This window comes from Oncorhynchus clarkii, chromosome 1, assembly GCF_045791955.1.
Source record: "Oncorhynchus clarkii lewisi isolate Uvic-CL-2024 chromosome 1, UVic_Ocla_1.0, whole genome shotgun sequence".
Classification (NCBI taxonomy): domain Eukaryota; kingdom Metazoa; phylum Chordata; class Actinopteri; order Salmoniformes; family Salmonidae; genus Oncorhynchus; species Oncorhynchus clarkii.
Window position 1 is genome coordinate 40,504,678 of NC_092147.1, and position 22,903 is coordinate 40,527,580.

A 22,903-nucleotide genomic window follows, 5' to 3' on the forward strand; every position below is an offset into this window, starting at 1 on the left:
ATCCTCAACACTGGGGCCCCTTAGGTGCGTGCTTAGTCTCCTCCTGTACTCCCTGTTCACACATGACTGCGTGGCCACACACAACACCAACACCATCATTAAGTTTGCTGACAACACAACAGTGGTAGGCCTGATCACCGACAACTATGAGACTATAGGGAGGAGGTCAGAGACCTGGCAGTGTGGTGCCAGGACAACAAACTCTCCCTCATTGTGAGCAAGACAAAGGCGCTGATCGTGGAATATAGGAAGAGGAAGGCAGAACAGGCCCCCATTAACATCGACAGGGGTGAAGAGGAGTGGGTCGAGAGTTTCTTGGTGTCCACATCACCAACGAAATATCATGGTCCAAACACACCAAGACACTTATGAAGAGGGTAGAATGAAAGAAAAGGAGAATGAAAAGATTTGGCATGGGTCCCCAGATTCTCAAAACGTTCTACAGCTGCACCATCGAGAGCATCCTGACCTGTTGCATCACCGCCTGGTATGGCAATCGGCATCTGACCGTAAGGCGCTACAGAGGGTAGTGTGGATGGCCCAGTACATCACTGGGGCCAAGCTTCCTGACATCCAGGACCTATATACTAGGTGGTGTCAGAGGAAGGCCCAAAAAAAAGGTCAAAAAGACTCCAGTCACCCAAGTCATAGACTGTTCTCTCTGCTACCGCACAGCAAGCGGTACCGGAACGCCAAGTCTAGGACCAAAAGACTCCTTAACACCCTTCTACCCCCAAACCATAAGACTGCTGAACAATTAATCATATGACCTCAACTAACCTGTGCCCCCGCACATTTACTCAGTACCGGTACCCCCTGTATATGGCCTCGTTATTGTTTTGTAATTTTCTTGTGTTACTTTTTTTACTTTGTTTATTTAGTAAATATTTTCTTCATTCTATTTCTTGAACTGCATTGTTGGTTAAGGGCTTGTAAGTAAACATTTCAAGGTAAGGGGTCTTACCTGTTGTATTCAGCGCATGTGACAAATAAAAATGTATTTTTTTTTTGGGACATGGAACCAAAAGAGTTCTTTATGGTTCTCCTATGGGGACAGCTGAAGAACCCTTTTAGGTTCTAGATAGCACGTTTTTTCTAAGCGTGTAAATGAATCAGAATTATCTGTCCAACAGAGCCCAGGAATGCACAATGTTCCAACATCGCGTAACCATTTCCCAGGACTGTATTTGTGTTTTCTGGGTATTTGTTTGGGAGTGGATATGCCTGTGTTTATTGTCCGTGAGGGTTTATTTTCCCATTTGCAGTATCACTGTGCATTTGTGCGTGTGTGTATAAGTGTGTGCGTCTGTATTTGTCAAGTAAATCTCATGTGGCCTGGCTCGCTCTCTCTCTCTCTCTCTCTCTCTCTCTCTCTCATGCTCTCTCTCATGCTCTCTCTCTCTCTGAGATATACCGGGGGAAGCACACTTGTCTGTGGCTCCTTTGAACGAATCACTGGGCTAGCCAGGCAGGTGGAACGGGGGGATTCCACAGGCTCACATGTTCAATGTCAACCTAACCCACCAGTTTGGCTCTGGGGATCTTCTCCAGCTCCCCTGACCTTATTGGAGGTGTCAGGGTTGCGGAGAGGGGGTACTATAGGGGTACCGATGGAGGAAGATGGGGTAAGAAGAGGTGGGAGAGAAGGGAATGGTGGGGGAAATAGAGATAAGCAAGAAGGGAAAGTGCAGGGAAATATAGGGGAAGAGGGAAAAGATGGGGAAGGGAGATGGAGGAAGGGAAGTATGGAGAGACCGAGAGAGGGAGGTCAAAGAGAAGGCCCCAGGACAAGGCTCCAGGGAGGGCCTTTGGTACCTCCACTACAGGGAGTTGTTTCATTTACATCAGCTCATTCATTAGCTGGCCTCCCTCTGTTTGAAGGCTTCTGTCAAACACTCAATAGTGCAGCATGCCACTGTCTGATTGTGTTCACATGGAACCATTACTTAGGAAGAAGCTCTATGGACATAGAAGTATCTGCTAGATGTTGTTGATATATGTGTCCCAAATGGCACTCTATTCTCTATATAGACCAAAAGTAGTGCCCTACATATGGAACAGGGTGCCATTTGGGACGCATCCATGATGGAGGTACAGTATGTGCTGGTGAAGAGCACTCAAACCCCACCCCCACGCACCCCACAGAGAGGTCACTTTCATAAGGCCTTCAGTTTATGGAGTGGGTCTTGTAAGTTCCACTTTTAGCCAAAGATCACGTTTAAAGTCAAGGTCAACGCCGAGTCTCATATTGCAGCTGGCTTGCCACAGAGAAGGTCAAATGTTGGGCCTGCTTCTTTTTGTCCTAGTGTGAGGTGAGGATTTTGGATATCCTGCATCTGTTTCTCACTGAGAGCATTGAATACAGCTGTCAGCAAGAGCAGAATGTTTGTCTAACTCAATCAAGCAACTATGGCGTTTTTGCAGCTATTGTGGAGGGCATTTCCTTTGGTTTTTGCAGTTTTTCTGGATATTATATTCACTCAGTTCCTACTATAGTTTAGAATGTAAGATGTGTATTGTTGAGATCTACAGGTAACTGACAAAATAAAGGAAACACTTGAGTAAATGAGGGATAAAAAGTATATTGAAAGCAGGTGCTTCCACACAGGTGTGGTTCCTGAGTTAATTAAGCAATCAACATCCCATCATGCTTAGGGTCATGCATACAAATGCTGGGCATGCCATTTATTTTGGATACCAAGGCTATGCCGCAGTAGGATGGCAATGCACCCATCCACAGGGCACGAGTGGTCACTGAATGGTTTGATGAGCATGAAAACAATGTAAACCAAATGCCAAGGCCGTCTCAGTCATCAAAACTCAACCCAATTGAACACTTATGGGAGATTCTGGAGCAGCACCTGAGACAGCGTTTTCCTCCACCATCATCAACAAAACACTCAATTATGGAATAGTTGTGGAAGAATGGTGTCACATCTTTCCAATAGAGTTCCAGACACTTGTAGAATCTATGCCAAGGTACATTGTCACTGTTATGACTCATGGTGGCCCACACCTATTAGGAAGCTTTATGTTGGCATTTCCTTTATTGTGGCAGTTACCTGTATGTGTGTGGCCCAATCGTTATGGTAAGCAATTTGATTCAGACTATCACAGGGCAATTCCTCCTGCCTCAATTCATCAGCTTATGCAATATCAGATCCACCAAACACATTGGAACCTTTTGCTTTAATGTATACTGCCAAATATTAGATGGTGTGAAATTGGATTACAAAGTATTAACACACATTCCAACGTGTGTGTAATTGCACATCATGGACACCAATAGTTCAGCCTAGCTGAGTCCAATCATCTGCCAAGATGAGACCCCCCCCCCCCCCCCCCCCCCCCCCTTGTGGGTTCATCTTATTTACAGCCTGGCGAAGCCCTTCCTGTCGAAACGTTGGGAGCAATCAACAGTGTGCAGGCATTTACATTGTATTCATTTAGCAGACGCTCTAATTCAGAGCGACTTAAAGTCAGTGCATTCATCTTAAGCTAGCTAGGTGGGACAACCACATATCACAATCATAGTAAGTAAACATGTTCTCAAAGTAGCTATCAGCAAAGTCAGAGCTAGTAAGGGGGGAAAGTTTGAGTTACAGTAAGCGCCAAAAGTATCATCAGTTTACTTCTTGTACCCTGCACCTGCATGTTACTGGATTTGCATACTTTAAAACGTATTTAGTGAACATATTTACTTAACTTGGGACGACATACAGGGATTACTTACGTAACAGCCGTGCCTAGTATTTGGAGGAACAATAGTAAATCATTATTGATTTTATGGTCAAGTGGACATATGGCCAGCTGACCCCGGAGTAGACCCCAGCCGTCCCTATGTTATCCCTCACCAAGGGTAACCTAATGCAGCAGGCGTAAATGAAATGCCTGAAACTAGATCCCCTACATACTGGTCTTGACGAGAGGAAACAAAAAAATGTCTGGGGAGGTTCTCTTCTGCGCTATTCAATCAACCCAGTAAATGTGGAGGAGAAGTTAAGATGGAATGTAACCTTGTTAATGTCCAAAAGTCGAGTCACAGGCTCTCTTTCCATTTCTCTGAAAACGGGAACATCCGGCTGTTTGGGACTTGGCAGAGGGTACAGAAAGGGTGATAAACCCAAGAGGCAGGGGGGCCCAAGGGATCATGGGTAAGGCCTTGCTAGGGGGTCAAAGGTCACAGTAAATCATGGTGGGCATCTTTCTCTTTTTAGATCGGCTGTGGAGAGGGGCTCTCTCATGTGATCAGGTCAAGGTTGACAGAACTGCATGTTTCAGATGGAGTAGTCTGTTAGGAGTAGCTAGGACTGTTTCTGGTACCAGGCCAGCCAGGTTCATGCTCTGTTAATGGAATGCTAAGACAACTTAGATTTAAATGCTATGATGATTTTATGCAGTTATCACATTTTAAAATGAACATCACATGGTTTATATCATTTTTTTTTGCCTATTTGAAAAGATAAACTGTTCTTTCACTCCCACACCTGATGCAATGGTATATCCACGCACTGGCCATAGTGCAAAGGACCAGGGATGTGTCTGAAATCTTTGAGCTATTTTCACAGCTAGATTAATGAGCGCAATAGCTGGTGGTGGCGCGAAAAGGCTGGGTTTTAATGAATACACAAGTTTGAGGAGGTCTTGGCCAATGAACACGTTCCATGACTTAATACTGCATGCATGTGTCTCAAGTTCTGAAGGATATTAAAGGTCTTTGCATTGTCATCAACTCCAATTTGGCTGAGGGCACATAATATTCTCATCCTGGTATTGATAGCCTAATACAGTTTATTAAATAGCGTAGGACACAGTAATGTGCGATAGCAACAGTAAAACAACATCAAGTGTTTGCGCAATAGCCTATGCTTGGAGTGTTAGCAGTCAACATTGTTGTAATTGGCTTCAACGAGCCTAGCCTACATGTCTTTACGCATTGCACTTCTCCTAAAAAAAAAACACTAGACCCCCGTAAATTGTATTATATGTGTGATGCACATTCGCAATAAGCAAAATGTAGCCTAGGCCTACCATTGATACTATATTATAGAACTGAATCATTTAAATACGTTTGGAGGAGCGCAGCTTTGGTAACCGGATGAGATGCGCTCTTTGGAGATGGGGATGGATACTTGAACAAGTGAAATGAAGGTGTGCAGGTAGGCATATGTGTGTGTATGTTTTAGGATGTGCAGTATATTTTCAATTCAAGGCACTATGACGAATAGACCATTTAAACACCTTTATTCGATAGGCTACTTTGCAAGGCCAGAATAAAAAAGACACAGCACATTACTGTTGAACCAGACAGTATACAGCCCCTTCAGAAAGTATTCATACCCCATGACTTATTCCACATTTTGTTGTGTTACGGCCTGAATTTAAAAATGGATTGAATCTATTTTTTGTCTATACACAATACCCCATAATGACAAAGTGAAAACATGGTTTTAGAAATGATCGCAAATACAGAAGTACCTTTGGCTGTGATTACAGCTGTCAGTCTTTCTGGGTAAGTCTCGAAGAGCTTTCCACACCAGGATTGTGCAACATTTGCACATGATTATTTTCAAAATTCTTCAAGCTCTGTCAAATTGGTTGTTGATCATTGCTAGACAACCATTTTAAGGTATTGCCATAGATTTTCAAGTAGATTTAAGTCAAAACTGTAACTCGGCAACTCAGGAATATTCACTGTTTTAAAGTCACCATTGGCCTCATGTTGGTTTCCTTCCTCTCGTGCAACTGAGTTAGGAAGGACGACTGTATCTTTGTAGTGAATGGGTGTATTGATACACCATCCAAAGAGTAATTAATAACTTCCCTATTCTCAAAGGGATATTCAATGTCATCTTTTTTATTTTTACCCATCTACCAATAAGTGCCCTTTACGAGGCATTGGAAAACCTCTCTGGTCTTTGTGGTTGAATCTGTGTTTGAAATTCACTGCTTGACTGAGGGACTTTACAGATAATTGTATGTGTGGGGTACAGAGAGGAGGTAGTCATTCAAAAATAATGTTAAACACTATTATTGAACACAGAGTGAGTCCATGCAACTTATTATGTGACTTGTTAGATCATTTTTTACTCCTGAACTTATTTAGGCTTGCCGTAACAAATGGGTTGAATACTTATTGTTCCAAGACAAATTTTCAGCTTTTCATTTTTTATTAATTTGTAAACATTTTGAAAAGCATAACTCCACTTTTACATTATATGGTATTGTGGGTAGGCCAGTAACAAAACACTCTCAATTTAATCCATGTTAAATTCAGGCTGTAACACAACAAAATGTGGAAAAAGTCAAGGGGTGTGAATACTTTCTGAAGGCACTGTAGGTATGGGTAAGGGTAGCCTATGGAGGGCTTGATATAAAATAGAAAACAATCTGTTTGGGGTCAGAAACATGATATCATAAATCGCTTCTCGCGTTCCATGGCACTGTATGCACACTTATGCCTACATGTATCTACGAATAACATTTGCGCGTCTATACAAATGCTAGACTTCTGTAAATTGTATCATTGCTTTTTGTGGGTCTTAAAACTTCCCATTAGCGCTGCATGAAATTGTCACTTTTGCGCTTGTTTTTAAAGACACCTCAAATACGGCCAACCCTCCGACCGCAGCGCAAGCGCACTGCTGTTAGAAAGGTAAATAGCCGAGCCAGACATTATTTTGCTGTGCATAGAATTGAGTAATGAGTGCATTCAGATGCGTGGTCTGTGCCAAATTTTCTTCACAATACAATAAACAGGCTCATTCTGTTCTGGACAACCCAAAGTACCGCGCCATGTCATCTTGTAACTGTACATCAAGCATAGTGATCATAAACGTTGACATTGTATATTATATGAGTTTTATGATATGGAAATGTGAAGTGCACATTTGGACTCAAGGGTGTTCGGCTTGCTTGTATGACATCAACATTATATTTATTATAATCATCAACATCTCGTCTTTTACAATACATTGAGTTCTCGTAATTTCCAGAATTTCCCTCACTCGGACAACAAAACATTTGCAAAAGTTGGCCAATTAGCGGGAGGGATGGAGGCAACTTTTTTCCGCACGGTGTTCAAGTTTAGAACAGCTGTCAGTCAAAACCCATACAGTCAAAACCCATACAGCGCGGTGAAGCACAGAGACAGTGCTCTGACGTCATGTATAGCGTGGTACTTTCCAGCCTCTGCGTTCCAATTTAGCCGCTTATCAGTCTCCAATGTTTAACTCGTATACGGGTAGAAGTGTAAAGGGCTACACTTAAGTTACGTAAGCTTTCAAGATCTTCAAAGTCTCAAGCTTGACACATTGAGAGTGGATAATTGATTTCCGTCATACAGCCTTACAGTCTTACGGAAAGTGAGTATAAACAGAAGAGTTGGCGTTTTCCCCCCTTACTAAAGCCATCATTCACTGAATTAGGTAATAAGGGAAAATCGTGCAGACACACATGCATTTGTGGGTTGGTGGTGGAGGAGGGAGGTGGTTTCAGTGTCGGGATATTTTCTGTATATATATTTTTTTAATGCTGAGGATGCCAAGAGGCTGAGCGAGGTCTGTGGTTCAGACTGACTGGGCTGCAGGCCCACATACAGGCCTCTGACAGACTCATCATGGCTGCCCACGTGGTTGGGGAAACACTGAACCAGAATCTGGCTTTACAGGAGACGGTGATATGGCGATTCTCCTTTAAGCCCAAGAAGCAGTCATTCAACATGCCATTTACTAGCTTTTCAAGTTTAATCAGGTCAAAATACGTTCTTTACTCACCAATTAGCAACTATCATCATTTACTGCCGTAATGGCCGGTATGGACTTCCAAAAAATGTCTAAATAAAAAGTTACATGCAACTGAAAAAACATAATCTTCTGCACAGTAGACAATTTACAAAAAAAATTGGGATTTCAGATACCTTTTATTGTTGTCACATGTGGAATAAAGAACAGTTCATATTTCAAACAACAACGGTCAATTTTGTTGCTATGCAATGTAATTAATACCGCTAGTGTATGTACTAAAGAAAAACATTAAGGTTCCTTTAACTTGAAATGACATGTTTGCTTAAAATAACATATTCAGCAGCATATGTGCATGGTGGGGTCTAGATGTTGTGTTGGATCCATTGTTGCTTTGCAACAAAAACTCGGGATTGATACAGTCAATGATGAACAGGCGCGTGCATGCTGAAAGCACATTTGGAGCTGGGGATATCCTTTGTTTTTCTCTTCAGAGTATGCTTGAATGAGAATACGGACTCACTTTTGTTTGAATCGGGGGTGTTCCTCCCTCCACGCTGCATGTGACAAAAACACTGACCGGCCCCCTTCAATTCCTATGGATCGAACTACAGAACCTCCGCTTCAAGACATCTGTTCCTTTCTAACAGAGCGCGCCCCCGTTTCCAGAGCTGTGACTGAACGACTGACTCTCGTGGTCCCCGGACTGGTGATTTCCACATTTCCCCGTGAAATCAACCAAAGATGAAGATCGACGTTGACTCAAACTCACCCTGCTCCTCTTTTCGTAGTTTGTAGACTGGAGGGAATTGGAACAAGGATTTCGCCTCCTCTCCATCACTCTCGTCCGAGCAGAGAGAGTCACCACCGAGCGTCAAAAGTCCGGTGCCATTGAGTAGCCGATTTCTTTTTGTCTGCCCTCTAGCCGGGGGTTTCGCATCCTCTGAGTCTGGCTTGGATGGGAAAGGACAACGAAGGGCGAGTGAAAAGATCGGGGTTCTGATGTTTGAATATTTTGCGCTTCTGGACATTTAATTGATCGTATTCAGTCATCGTTGAGAGACTACTGTGATTATGGAGTCGGTAGAAAAGGAGTGCGGAGCGTTGGGTGGATTATTCCAAGCTATCGTCAACGACATGAAGGTACCAGAGCTCGATTAATGTCGACAGGTTTTACCGAGCTATTGCATTGATGATCAGACGCAATTTACTGCCTTTGTTTCCTCTCCTATTCCCTACCCCCTCACTGGCTATGCAATAGCATAAATTGTGATACATATTTTTCCTTTGTGTTATTTGCCTAGAGTGGGCAGGTTTGTAGGGGGGCAGCTATTCTGGTGACGACCAACATGTATGTCCTTGAATAGAATCAGGCTGTTTATTTTTTTTATGAGTTAATATTTGTAGGCTATAGGCTATACTTTGTTATGCAAAATGTATGTTATACTATTGTTATCTTTAACTAAATAATAACAGAATAATGTCTGAATAAAAAAAGCCTGGGTTCCCATTGACCCACCTCCTAATCAGTCACTGTTATAACCACAGTTATTATGGATGTCTTGATGGATGTATGACAGCTCACTAACCTAATCTGACAAACATGACAAACAACCTTTATATCGCCTCAACAGCTGGGATGTGGACATATAAAGCATGATGTATACATTGATCACATAACCCATTACATGTTTTTAGTGTGTGCCTGTGTGCCTACACATTTTCCTGTGTCTAACGTCAGGCCAATGATGGAGAGAGGGGTTGATTGATCAAATTTGGCGACCCCTTCTCATCCAAGGAAGGCACCTCTTTGACAAAGACATCATGTGTCAAATCACTTGACCATTATGGCCACTAGGCCCTGGTCCCTGTTGGCTGTGGTCTGGCTCACGGACACCATATGGCCACTGGCCAGTGTCCACCACCAAAGATTGTGATGTCTCTCTTTATATTTAGACGATGGGGGTTTTGGGGAATGGGCAGCCAAGCTGGACAAGTGCAAATCGGTTGAGGCCGTGGCCTGGTTTGGTCTGTTGTACAAAAGATGGAAAGTATGAACAGGCATGGTCATCAGCCGTGGAGGAAGACAAGTTGGGTCGCTGCCAAGAATTGTCGGGTGACATTGTTCTACAAGGATAGGCTAGGGGAAAACCAGGACGAAGGTAACATTTGTAGCTTTTTCCCTAATTACTCAGAGATCGTTACAGCTAGAGACTCCATATTTTATGACAAAACACTTATATATATCCTCTATCATTAGCAACTGTCATTTCATTTCTAAGATAAACTAGTTGCAATGAAATAGACAGAGAACATAACTACTGCTCCGTTATTTATGTACCTGTTGGTAGTGCGGGAGTAACAGAGCATTGGGGCAAAAGTAACAGCTGGCGAGTGCACAAAATCTGTCTTATCTCCATGTTTCTGGTTTGTAATGCTTATTACATTCAACAAATGTACTATCGGCCATAATTTCATGTTTGTGTCGATTTGAATAATTTATGCTATAGGTTTATAATTTATGAAAATTAACCATGCGTCAACATCACAATGTTGCGCCACCACAATATTTTGCCGTACAATATTAGTCAGACGAAAATGGATGACATAATAGCTTTATTAACCATAATTTTCTCATCTTACCTGAATGGGGATGTAGTAGGAGGTGTTTTTCACAATTTTCACTGACTATTCATGCTTAGCCCTTCCAATCAGGTGCGCTCCAGCTGTTCTTGTCATACGTGATAGAATAAATGTCTGTATGCCCTTCACAAAGGGCAAACTCATCATGCTCATCGTTCAAAAAATGCAGAACTAAGAACAGATATAGCCCCTGGTTCACTCCAGACCTGACTGCCCTCGACCAGCACAAAAACATCCTGTGGCGGACTGCACTAACATCGAATAGTCCCCGCGATATGCAACTGTTCAGGGAAGTCAGGAACCAATACACACAGTCAGTCAGGAAAGCTAAAGCCAACTTCTTCAGGCAGAAGTTTGCATCCTGTAGCTCCAACTCCAAAAAGTTCTGGGACACTGTGAAGTCCATGGAGAACAAGAGCACCTCCTCCCAGCTGCCCACTGCACTGAGGCTAGGTAACACGGTCACCACCGATAAATCCATGATTATCGAAAACTTCAACAAGCATTTCTCAACGGCTGGCCATGCCTTCTGCCTGGCTACTCCAACCTCGGCCAACAGCTCCCCCCCCCCCGCAGCTACTCGCCCAAGCCTCTCCAGGTTCTCCTTTACCCAAATCCAGATAGCAGATGTTCTGAAAGAGCTGCAAAACCTGGACCCGTACAAATCAGCTGGGCTTGACAATCTGGACCCTCTATTCCTGAAACTATCCGCCGCCATTGTCGCAACCCCTATTACCAGCCTGTTCAACCTCTCTTTCATATCGTCTGAGATCCCCAAGGATTGGAAAGCTGCCGCAGTCATCCCCCTCTTCAAAGGGGGCGACACCCTGGACCCAAACTGTTACAGACCTATATCCATCCTGCCCTGCCTATCTAAGGTCTTCGAAAGCCAAGTCAACAAACAGGTCACTGACCATCTTGAATCCCACCGTACCTTCTCCGCTGTGCAATCTGGTTTCCGAGCCGGTCACGGGTGTACCTCAGCCACGCTCAAGGTACTAAACGATATCATAACCGCCATCGATAAAAGACAGTACTGTGCAGCCGTCTTCATAGACCTTGCCAAGGCTTTCGACTCTGTCAATCACCGTATTCTTATCGGCAGACTCAGTAGCCTCGGTTTTTCGGATGACTGCCTTGCCTGGTTCACCAATTACTTTGCAGACAGAGTTCAGTGTGTCAAATCGGAGGGCATGCTGTCCGGTCCTCTGGCAGTCTCTATGGGGGTGCCACAGGGTTCAATTCTCGGGCCGACTCTTTTCTCTGTATATATCAATGATGTTTCTCATGCTGCGGGCGATTCCCTGATCCACCTCTACGCAGACGACACCATTCTATATACTTCCGGCCCGTCCTTGGACACTGTGCTATCTAACCTCCAAACGAGCTTCAATGCCATACAGCACTCCTTCAGTGGCCTCCAACTGCTCTTAAACGCTAGTAAAACCAAATGCATGCTTTTCAACCGTTCGCTGCCTGCACCCGCACGCCTGACCAGCATCACCACCCTGGATGGTTCCGACCTTGAATATGTGGACATCTATAAGTACCTAGGTGTCTGGCTAGACTCTAAACTCTCCTTCCAGACCCATATCAAACATCTCCAATCGAAAATCAAATCAAGAGTCGGCTTTCTATTCCGCAACAAAGCCTCCTTCACTCACGCCGCCAAACTTACCCTAGTAAAACTGACTATCCTACCGATCCTCGACTTCGGCGATGTCATCTACAAAATTGCTTCCAACACTCTACTCAGCAAACTGGATGCAGTTTATCACAGTGCCATCCGTTTTGTCACTAAAGCACCTTATACCACCCACCACTGCGACTTGTATGCTCTAGTCGGCTGGCCCTCGCTACATATTCGTCGCCAGACCCACTGGCTCCAGGTCATCTACAAGTCCATGCTAGGTAAAGCTCCGCCTTATCTCAGTTCACTGGTTACGATGGCAACACCCATCCGTAGCACGCGCTCCAGCAGGTGTATCTCACTGATCATCCCTAAAGCCAACACCTCATTTGGCCGCCTTTCGTTCCAGTTCTCTGCTGCCTGTGACTGGAACGAATTGCAAAAATCGCTGAAGTTGGAGACTTTTATCTCCCTCACCAACTTCAAACATCTGCTATCTGAGCAGCTAACCGATCGCTGCAGCTGTACATAGTCTATTGGTAAATAGCCCACCCATTTTCACCTACCTCATCCCCATACTGTTTTTATTTATTTATTTTTCTGCTCTTTTGCACACCAATATCTCTACCTGTACATAACCATCTGATCATTTATCACTCCAGTGTTAATCTGCATAATTGTAATTATTTGCCTACCTTCTCATGCCTTTTGCACACAATGTATATATAGACCCCTTTTTTCTACTGTGTTATTGACTTGTTAATTGTTTACTCCATGTGTAACTCTGTGTTGTCTGTTCACACTGCTATGCCTTATCTTGGCCAGGTCGCAGTTGCAAATGAGAACTTGTTCTCAACTAGCCTACCTGGTTAAATAAAGGTGAAATAAAAAAAATAAATAAAAAATCACATTTCCATGTAATTGACCACCAGAATCATGAAGATATACAAATCAAATCAACATGTGATTTGTCACATACACATGGTTAGCAGATGTTAATGATCACATACACATGGTTAGCAGATGTTAATGGTCACATACACATGGTTAGCAGATTTAAATGCGAGTGTAGCGAAATACTTGTGTTTCTATTTCCAACAGTGCAGTAATATCTAACAAGTATTCTAACAATTCCCCAACAACTACCTGATACGCACAAATCTAAAGGGATGGAATAAGAATATGTACATATAAATATACGGATGAGCGATGGCTGAGCGGCATAGGCAAGATGCAATAGATGGTATAAGGTACAGTATATACAGTGCCATGCAAAAGTATTCGGCCCCCTTGAACTTTGTGACCTTTTGCCACATTTCAGGCTTCAAACATAAAGATATAAAACTGTATTTTTTTGTGAAGAATCAACAACAAGTGGGACACAATCATGAAGTGGAACGACATTTATTGGATATTTCAAACTTTTTTAACAAATCAAAAACTGAAAAATTGGGCGTGCAAAATTATTCAGCCCCCTTAAGTTAGTACTTTGTAGCGCCACCTTTTGCTGCGATTACAGCTGTAAGTCGCTTGGGGTATGTCTCTATCAGTTTTGCACATCGAGAGACTGAAATTTTTTCCCATTCCTCCTTGCAAAACAGCTCGAGCTCAGTGAGGTTGGATGGAGAGCATTTGTGAACAGCAGTTTTCAGTTCTTTCCACAGATTCTCAATTGGATTCAGGTCTGGACTTTGACTTGGCCATTCTAACACCTGGATATGTTTATTTTTGAACCATTCCATTGTAGATTTTGCTTTATGTTTTGGCTTATTTTGCTTTATTGTCTTGTTGGAAGACAAATCTCCGTCCCAGTCTCAGGTCTTTTGCAGACTCCATCAGGTTTTCTTCCAGAATGGTCCTGTATTTGGCTCCATCCATCTTCCCATCAATTTGAACCATCTTCCCTGTCCCTGCTGAAGAAAAGCAGGCCCAAACCATGATGCTGCCACCACCATGTTTGACAGTGGGGATGGTGTGTTCAGCTGTGTTGCTTTTACGCCAAACATAACGTTTTGCATTGTTGCCAAAAAGTTCAATTTTGGTTTCATCTGACCAGAGCACATTCTTCCACATGTTTGGTGTGTCTCCCAGGTGGCTTGTGGCAAACTTTAAACAACACATTTTATGGATATCTTTAAGAAATGGCTTTCTTCTTGCCACTCTTCCATAAAGGCCAGATTTGTGCAATATACGACTGATTGTTGTCCTATGGACAGAGTCTCCCACCTCAGCTGTAGATCTCTGCAGTTCATCCAGAGTGATCATGGGCCTCTTGGCTGCATCTCTGATCAGTCTTCTCCTTATATGAGCTGAAAGTTTAGAGGGACGGCCAGGTCTTGGTAGATTTGCAGTGGTCTGATACTCCTTTCATTTCAATATTATCGCTTGCACAGTGCTCCTTGGGATGTTTAAAGCTTGGGAAATCTTTTTGTATCCAAATCCGGCTTTAAACTTCTTCACAACAGTATCTCGGACCTGCCTGGTGTGTTCCTTGTTCTTCATGATGCTCTCTGCGCTTTTAACGGACCTCTGAGACTATCACAGTGCAGGTGCATTTATACGGAGACTTGATTACACACAGGTGGATTGTATTTATCATCATTAGTCATTTAGGTCAACATTGGATCATTCAGAGATCCTCACTGAACTTCTGGAGAGAGTTTGCTGCACTGAAAGTAAAGGGGCTGAATAATTTTGCACGCCCAATTTTTCAGTTTTTGATTTGTTAAAAAAGTTTGAAATATCCAATAAATGTCGTTCCCCTTCATGATTGTGTCCCACTTGTTGTTGATTCTTCACAAAAAAATACAGTTTTATATATTTATGTTTGAAGCCTGAAATGTGGCAAAAGGTCGCAAAGTTCAAGGGGGCCGAATACTTTCGCAAGGCACTGTACATATGAGATGAGTAATGTAAGATATGTTAACTTTATTAAAGTGGCATTTATTAAAGTGGCCAGTGATAAGAGTCTCTATGTAGGCAGCAGCCTCTCTGAGTTAGTGATTGCTGTTTAGCAGTCTGATGGCCTGATGTCTCTTGGTCCCAGCTTTGATGCCTTCTGGATGGTAGCGGGTCAAACAGGCAGTGGCTCAGGTGGTTGTTTTCCTTGATGATCTTTTTAGCCTTCCTGTGACATCAGGTGCTGTAGGTGTCTTGGAGGGCAGGTAGCTTGCCCCCCCCCCCCCCCCCGGTGATGCATTGTGCAGACTGCACCACCCTCTGGTTGAGGGCTGTGCAGTTGCCGTACTAGGCTGGGATACAGCCCGACAAGATGCTCTTGATAGTGCATCTGTAAAAGTCTGAGGGTTTTAGGTGACAAGCCAAATTTCTTCAGCCTCCTGAGGTTGAAGAGGTGCTGTTGCGCCTTCTTCACCACACTGTCTGTGTGGGTGGACCATTTCAGTTTGTCTGTGATGTGTACACAGAGGAACTTAAAACTTTCCACCTTCTCCTCTACTGTCCCTTCGATGTGGATAGGGGGTGCTCCCTCTTCTGTTTCCTGAAGTCCACGATCATCTCCTTTGTTTTGTTGACGTTGAGTGAGAGGTTGTTTTCCTGACACCACACTCCGAGTGCCCTCACCTCCTCCCTGTAGGCTGTCTCGTTGTTGTTGGTAATCAAGCCCACTACTGCTGTGTCCTCTATAAACTTGATGATTGAGTGGTAGGTGTGCATTGCCACGCCGTCATGGGTGAATAGGGAGTACAGGAGGGGGCTGAGCATGCACCCTTGTTGGGCCCCAGTGTTGAGGGTCAGCGAAGTGGAGATGTTGTTTCCTACCTTCACCATCTTGGGGGTGGCCCATCAGGAAGTCAAGGACCCAATTGCACATGGCGGGGTTGATTACCAAAAGTATGTGGACACCTGCTTATCGAACATCTCATTCCAAAATCATGGGCATTAATATGGAGTTGGTCCCGCCTTTGCTGCTATAACAGCCTCCACTCTTCTGGGAAGGATTTCCACTAGATGTTGGAACATTACTGCGGGAACTTGTTTACATTCCACAACAAGAGCATTTTTGAGGTGGGCACTGATGTTGGACAATTAGGCCTGGCTAGCAGTCGGCGTTCCAATTCATCCCAGAGGTGTTAAATGGGGTTGAGGTCAGGGCTCTGTTCAGGCCAGTCAAGTTCTTACACACTGATCTCAACAAACCATTTCTGTATGCCCCCTCGCTTTGTGCATGGGGGCATTGTCAAGCTTAAACAGGAAAGGGAATTCCCCAAACCGTTGCCACAAATTTGGAAGCACAGAATTGTCTAGAATGTCATTGTATACTGTAGTGCTAACATTTCCTCACTGGAAATAAGGGGCCTAGCCCAAAACATGAAAAACAGCCGTTGTTCCTCCTAGACGTTTCCACTTCACAATAACAGCACTTACAGCTTACCGGGACAGCTCCAGCAGGGCATACATTTGACGAACTGACTTGTTGGAAAGATGGTAAGCTATGACTGTGCCACGTTGAAAGTCACTGAGCTCTTAAGTAAGGCCATTCTACTGCCAATGCTTTCCTATGGAGATTGCATGGCTGTGTTCTTGATTTTATAAACCTGTCAGCAAGGGCTGTAGCTTAAAATAGCCAAATCCACACATTTTAAGGGCTGTCCACATACGTTTGTATATATAGTGTATATTTAACTATTAACCTGTCGATAAAACCTTATGTGAGCTGATCCATCAAGTCAATTGATTCAGGTGTAATTCTAATTATGTCATATCATTTTCAAACATTCAGTCACTTGTTGATATTTTGATGACAATATAAAAGCAATATGAACTAGAAGAGACAATGGCCTGTGCTTAAATGTTGTATTTTATTCCATGTCATCAATTTACATACTTCCATCCCACCCATCTCTCCTGTCACTTCTCCCAGGCTAACAACAAGACTAGCTAGCTTGGTACTTTGAACCTATGCTGTCATTTAGTCACTAGATGGGTTCAGAAAATGACATATGTTCGGAACCTTAACAACTTAACACAACTCTACAACCAACAAATATTTCCGGGTCTGTTTTTTTTTCTATACTTACGTCGCTTAAAACCACTTTTTGTTGATTACTCGGCAAAGCGTGGTCACACTGGGCTGTTTCTTTTTGTTGCAGGGAGGGTCGTCCTCCACATTAGGAATGTGCTGACTTCACTACGTCATTCTAGCTTCTGTGTTATCTGAGAAAACGGGCGTGTTACTTTCACCCCGTGTCACATTCGTCCCGGCTCTGCCCTACTCGCCATAAATAGGACTAGGAGTTTCCTGACCACATAATCTGATAAACTCTGGGCCCTAGTTATAAACTACATAAATATATAAAGTGTCATATGATCTGACCAGGAAGAACTCTGGGCCCTAGTTATAAACTAGATCTAAACTGTATATATACAAAGTAGAATGATATAGAATGATTATGTCCTTCCTATCTCTAGGCTTGAAGCTCTGTCAGTCCTTAATGCTCATTTCATTTTTAATTTTTTTAATTAAAAAAAAATTATTTCTTTATTCTTTATTCTTTATTATTATTATTTTTTTTAAATTTTACCCCTTTTTCTCCCCAATTTCGTAGTATCCAATTGTTGTAGTAGCTACTATCTTGTCTCATCGCTACAACTCCCGTACGGGCTCGGGAGAGACGAAGGTTGAAAGTCATGCGTCCTCGGATACACAACCAACTTCAGTGCTTCTTTAACACAGCGCACATCCAACCCGGAAGCCAGCCGCACCAATGCGCCGGAGGAAACACTGTGCACCTGGCCACCTTGGTTAGCGTACACTGCGCCCAGCCCGCCACAGGAGTCGCTGGTGCGCGATGAGACACCCCTACCGACCAAGCCCTCCCTAACCCGGGCGACGCTAGGCCAATGGACCTCCCGGTCGCGGCCAGTTACGACAGAGCCTGGGCGCGAACCCAGGGACTCTGATGGCACAGCTGGCGCTGCAGTACAGCGCCCTTAACCACTGCGCCACCCGGGAGGCCCCTCTCATTTAATTTTTTGAATACTGAATGTCCAATCAGTAAGTTTCAAGTGATCAAATCAGATTTGTGTGTGTTCGGACAGTCGGTCATTTGTCATAGTAACGACGGGTGTGTGCACGGTGGTGTAGGCTGATTGGTGGTGGCGCTCGTGCTTCGTAAGCTCAAAAGTTATGAAGCAAGCTGACAATGCCCGCCGTGGACGTTTCCCAGTTCTTTCAAATGTCCTAAATCATTGTGTATGAAAACGTTTAGCGCCTCAAGGGATAAGATGCGATTTTTTGTCTAACCACAGCGGTGGGTCAAGATTCATAAACCTTCACTCAGCAGTCAGCACAACTGGGTCTTATTCACTAGGGCCTTCAAATTCAAGTCTGGACCTTGAAGCCAGTTCCGCTGTATTTTTTCATTCCTTCCTTCTAATCAGGGACTGATTTAAACCTTGGACACCAGGTGGGTGCAATTAATTATCAGGTAGAACAGAAAACCAGCAGTAATCCGGACCTCGTAGGGTAAGATTTGAATACCCCTGCGCTAGGGCATGCAATGAAAAACGTTTTCAAGCGCTGCAATGGAAAAATGGAAATGAGCCTTTCTTATTGAAAAAGTCCAAGTAATCCCTCCCGGTTTCAGTCAGTTTTCTTCCATTTGGTACCTAACGGATATTACTCAGGTGCCTAGTGCTTGGCCTCTGTCCTGGCAAGCCAAGGAGAGAATTAGCCCCATGTCTCTATGACTAACCCAGCTATTTAGGCTAGGCACACACTGTCAGTGTTGCAGCCTGCTGAGAGTTCAGCGTGTATCACTAACTCCTCTATATCTAACAGCGCAACATGACACAGACCAGCCAGCATCTGATGCAGTTATATAACAGCCATTTCCCCTGCTCTCTTCAGATGAATTCATTAACTGAGGAAGGAAGGGTCTGCCTGGATATTAGGAGCTCTGTATGTGTGTTGATGCGTTCACGCATATGTGTGTGTGTGTCTTCCTTCGCTGCACTGCGTGGCTCTCTTAACCCTGCATTCCCCCTGCTCCCTCAGCTGTCCTGGCTCAACCTCCTCTCAGCCTCTTCTCAGCCTCCTCTGTTGTCGCCGGGAGGCGCAGGGCTGAAAAGCTGATTAGCCACCTGTTGCAGCCCAGTGAAGACAGACAGGGAGAATGGTGAAGCATGGGGAAAACATTTTAACAGTGAATGTGATAGCCTTTATAGTGAAACCAGATCACTTTGTGAGGAGTTAATTGTCTCATAGAAAGATCTGGAAAACATGGAATCTCTTCTTTTTTATTTTTGTTTAACCTTTATTTCTTGGGAGGATATGAGGAGAGAAATAGGATGAGAGTGAATGATCTGGGATGTTTTTTTTGCCTATTTTCTCCTTTCTCTGCTGTCTTCTCACTTCTCTGCAAGGGAAGATTGTGAATATGCAGTCAGGCTGTGTCCCCCTCTCTCTGGGGAAAACTGAAAACTATCTGTTATTGGCAGAGAGGTTTGGAACTGTCTTTCCTATTGGTCTATTAACTAATTTACTGCCTGCCAGGCAGGCCAAAACTCCATCCCACCAAACAACTCTTACGCTAAAAGGGCATTATCACAATTTCACAGTATTATTCCAACCCCATAGTTTGGAAATGTATATAAAACACAGACAAATCACATTTTTGACTGCATTGGGCCTTTAAAGAGCCGGCATGCAACCTGTTCTGTCCCCCCCCCCAATTTCCCCCTTTCCCACATACACCCCAGCCCGCCCTGCAGCACCCCACAGGAGCAGAGACGCTATTAGATAGTCACACAGTCTGGGAAAGTTGTAGCAACGTAGTTAAATGGCCTTTTAAAATACATGTATCAGCAGGAGTTTGTTCTTTAGGCATGCTGTGTTGACTTCAAGACTTACCCTTGGGGGAGAAGCTACCTTTCAGAGTTATGCATCCATGTTGGGCACATGTTTCATTTTCACAGTCAACTAACTGTGTCTTCAGCTTTGTTAGGTAAGAGAGAATATGCAAGCTTGATAGGACGATAATGCATTATGTTGTTCTGAGTCATACAAATGAGTCATATCAAAATGCTGAGCACAGAAAGTGCTCCAAAGTGCCGGCCAACTGGAACAAAGCGTGTGTGTGTGTGTGTGTGTGTGTGTGTGTGTGTGTGTGTGTGTGTGTGTGTGTGTGTGTGTGTGTGTGTGTGTGTGTGTGTGTGTGTGTGTGTGTGTGTGTGTGTGTGTGTGTGTGTGTGTGTGTGTGCGCGTGCGTGCGTGCGCGTGCGTTGCTGTGCAAAAGGTGTTAACTAACATTTGCTTCCTTTTTCATCCAGAGTTCATATCCAGTGTGGGAAGACTTCAGTGCCAAGGCTACTAAACTGCACTCCCAACTCAGGTGAGACCTTCATTTCTTTAGTATTTATGTCTATGAGACTGACTGTAATTGAATATCCTATCCAATCCCTCTTCAGTAGACTGGTAACTCCAACTGTCCTGTGTTGACATTCTGGACTGTTGATGGTTTCTAGTCAATGTAGATGTTGAATGCTGAATGCTGACTGTTTCCTCCTCCTGTCCACATGTAGGACCACAGTTCTGGCAACAGTGGCATTTCTAGATGCCTTTCAGAAGGTGGCAGACATGGCGACCAACTCAAGAGGTAAGGAGACTTTCTAATATCACTTTCTAGATTCCTCATCCTTGACACAACCAATCTGAAAAAAATGGTATAGGTGAAACACTTATCTTACAGTGATTTTGTTATTGCTTTCACTTATCTAGTATTTTTCACATCATTGTGGCTCAGGAAAAAGCCACTTAAACAGATTGAATGGGATCTTACGCAATTACAACTTCAAAACATATCGTATGAATTGGAATTCGTAACATATCATCCGAATTGCAGGAAATTTGTCAGGACGTAACCTATTTCGAAATGTACGATGTTCTACACAATCGTGCACAATTTTCCAATAATGTCTGTCTGTGGACTGCGATTACTAGAAGAAAAGCTGCAAGCATTGGGCCGGTAACCAAAAGGTCACTGGTTCAAATACCTGAGCCGACAAGGTGAGAAATCTGTCGATGTGCCCTTGAGCAAGGCACTTAACCCTAATTTGCTTCAGGGACGCTGTACCACAATGGCTGACCCTGTAAAACAACACATTTCACTGCATCTATCCGGTCTATGTGCCAATAAATTACATTACTGCCTTCGGGAAACACAAATACAAGGCTCGTGAGCACTACTTTTAAGACTACTGGCTGAAATTATACAAAACCTTTATAACGCATCTTTTAAGACTACTGGGAAGCGCACAGTGTCTGCTATCAGCAGTATACGGGCTCTATGGTCCTGTTCAAAAACTCTGAAAATGCAGCCTTCTTTGGTAGAGGTAGTCAATGAGATAACTTGATTGAAGGAAGGATGCATTTGAAGAGTATTTGAACAGGACTCATGTCCAGATTCAGTACCGTATCGTAATTTAAGATCTGAAAGGAGGGGTGAATCTGCATGGAAACAACCCACTAAAGTGTAGAGCTGAGCTTATTGTATGTATGGCTGGTGATGAGGTCGTGTTTTGATCTTGCTTTGCCACTGTATGGAGTGGCAGACAGATCCGATGTAGGACAATGATTAAAACAGATTTCCACCCAGTTGATCATCGAGAGCAGTATTTAGGTCAAAAACCTACACGCACAGTCATATGCACGCACGCACACACAGACACACACACACACACAACAGCTGGTGCTCAGCCACCTGACCTTAGACCTCATGCTGACACACACGAAGCAGTCTGTAGAATGTAGTAGTGTGCTATGTATACTTTACATGTGTACCGTCCTATAGAGAATAATCTATACCTCCACATAACCACCTCTGAGTCTGTATAGTCTGCAACAGTTGTTCTATAGTCGCCCATTCGTTACAAAGGTAGACTGATGAATAGGGTAGCACGTTATTTGGAGAGTCCATTTGTCGATGCTCTACAAAACGCCTGTGGTTTCTCAGTAACATGTCAACAGCATTGTCTAATGATAGTTTACTAAGCATCTACAGATAGGGCTATCCAAATAAAGTGTTACCATGAATAGGGATACACCAGCTAATTGCCAAACGGGACTGCATCACGGATGAGGCTGCATCAACGTAACCTAAAGTGAGGTCAGATGCTGTAACAGTGGGCCGCCAGGTGTGATGAGGCTGTCCGATGCCCTAGACATAAGAAGGTCCAATATGTCAGTCATCCTCACAGCATGGGAGCTCTCAGAGGGGCTGGATCCTGGCAACATCTGGCAACCTGAACCTATTCTCACTAGTAATGTAATGACTGTGCCAGGGCAACTCTTCAAAGGAGTTTGTGGATGGAGTGAGAGCCAGGAGGGAAGGGGGGAGAGAGAACGAGAGCAAGAGAGACAGAGAGAGAGGCAGGAGAAAGAAGAGCAGAAGTATTTGAAATGCTTAGAGAGGACATGATGTAAATCTCTGTCACTCATACGCCCGCTCACACCCCCACCCCATCACTCTCCCAGGGACATTAGCTTTAGGATTAAAGACAGACATCATTGCATCCAGGGCTGCAGCATCAGAAGGATGCATATGCACACAGTATGGAGAGAGATGTTCTAAAACGAATGATTAAAGAAGAATTGCCTCCATTGCACCAGGCAAGTGCCTTCAAGCCCAGATCAAATATTTCAATTGATTTCAAGTGGTATTTGAACCCAGGTCTGTGGAAGACGCACAGCATCCCAGGTTATAAACCATAAACAGTACTAACTGATCCCTGTGTCTATGTAAAGAAGATGGAGATTCTGAATGTTCTGCTCTGAATCATTAGCGATTTGTCAGTGACACCAATTCCATTCCGTTTGTCCTCTGGGAGCACTCTGGTGCTCAGTGCCAGTCAGTGGACTCTACAACCG

At 43.8% G+C, this 22,903-nt stretch overlaps 1 protein-coding gene across 3 annotated transcripts in view; it reads left to right on the plus strand.

Moving 5' to 3' along the window:
* Positions 1-8,370: 8,370 nt before the first annotated feature.
* The window catches only part of LOC139407058 (protein MTSS 2-like), a 45,025-nt gene continuing 30,492 nt past the window's right edge, over positions 8,371-22,903 (plus strand). Inside the window, exons 1-3 of one of the 3 annotated variants that reach the window (XM_071150379.1) lie at positions 8,371-8,885; positions 20,308-20,369; positions 20,560-20,633. In XM_071150379.1, coding sequence (XP_071006480.1) covers positions 8,817-8,885; positions 20,308-20,369; positions 20,560-20,633 — 205 coding nt within the window. In that variant the 5' untranslated portion in view covers positions 8,371-8,816. The remainder of the gene's footprint in view (positions 8,886-20,307; positions 20,370-20,559; positions 20,634-22,903) is intronic. The other 2 variants (XM_071150389.1, XM_071150400.1) reach the window with 2 other exon arrangements.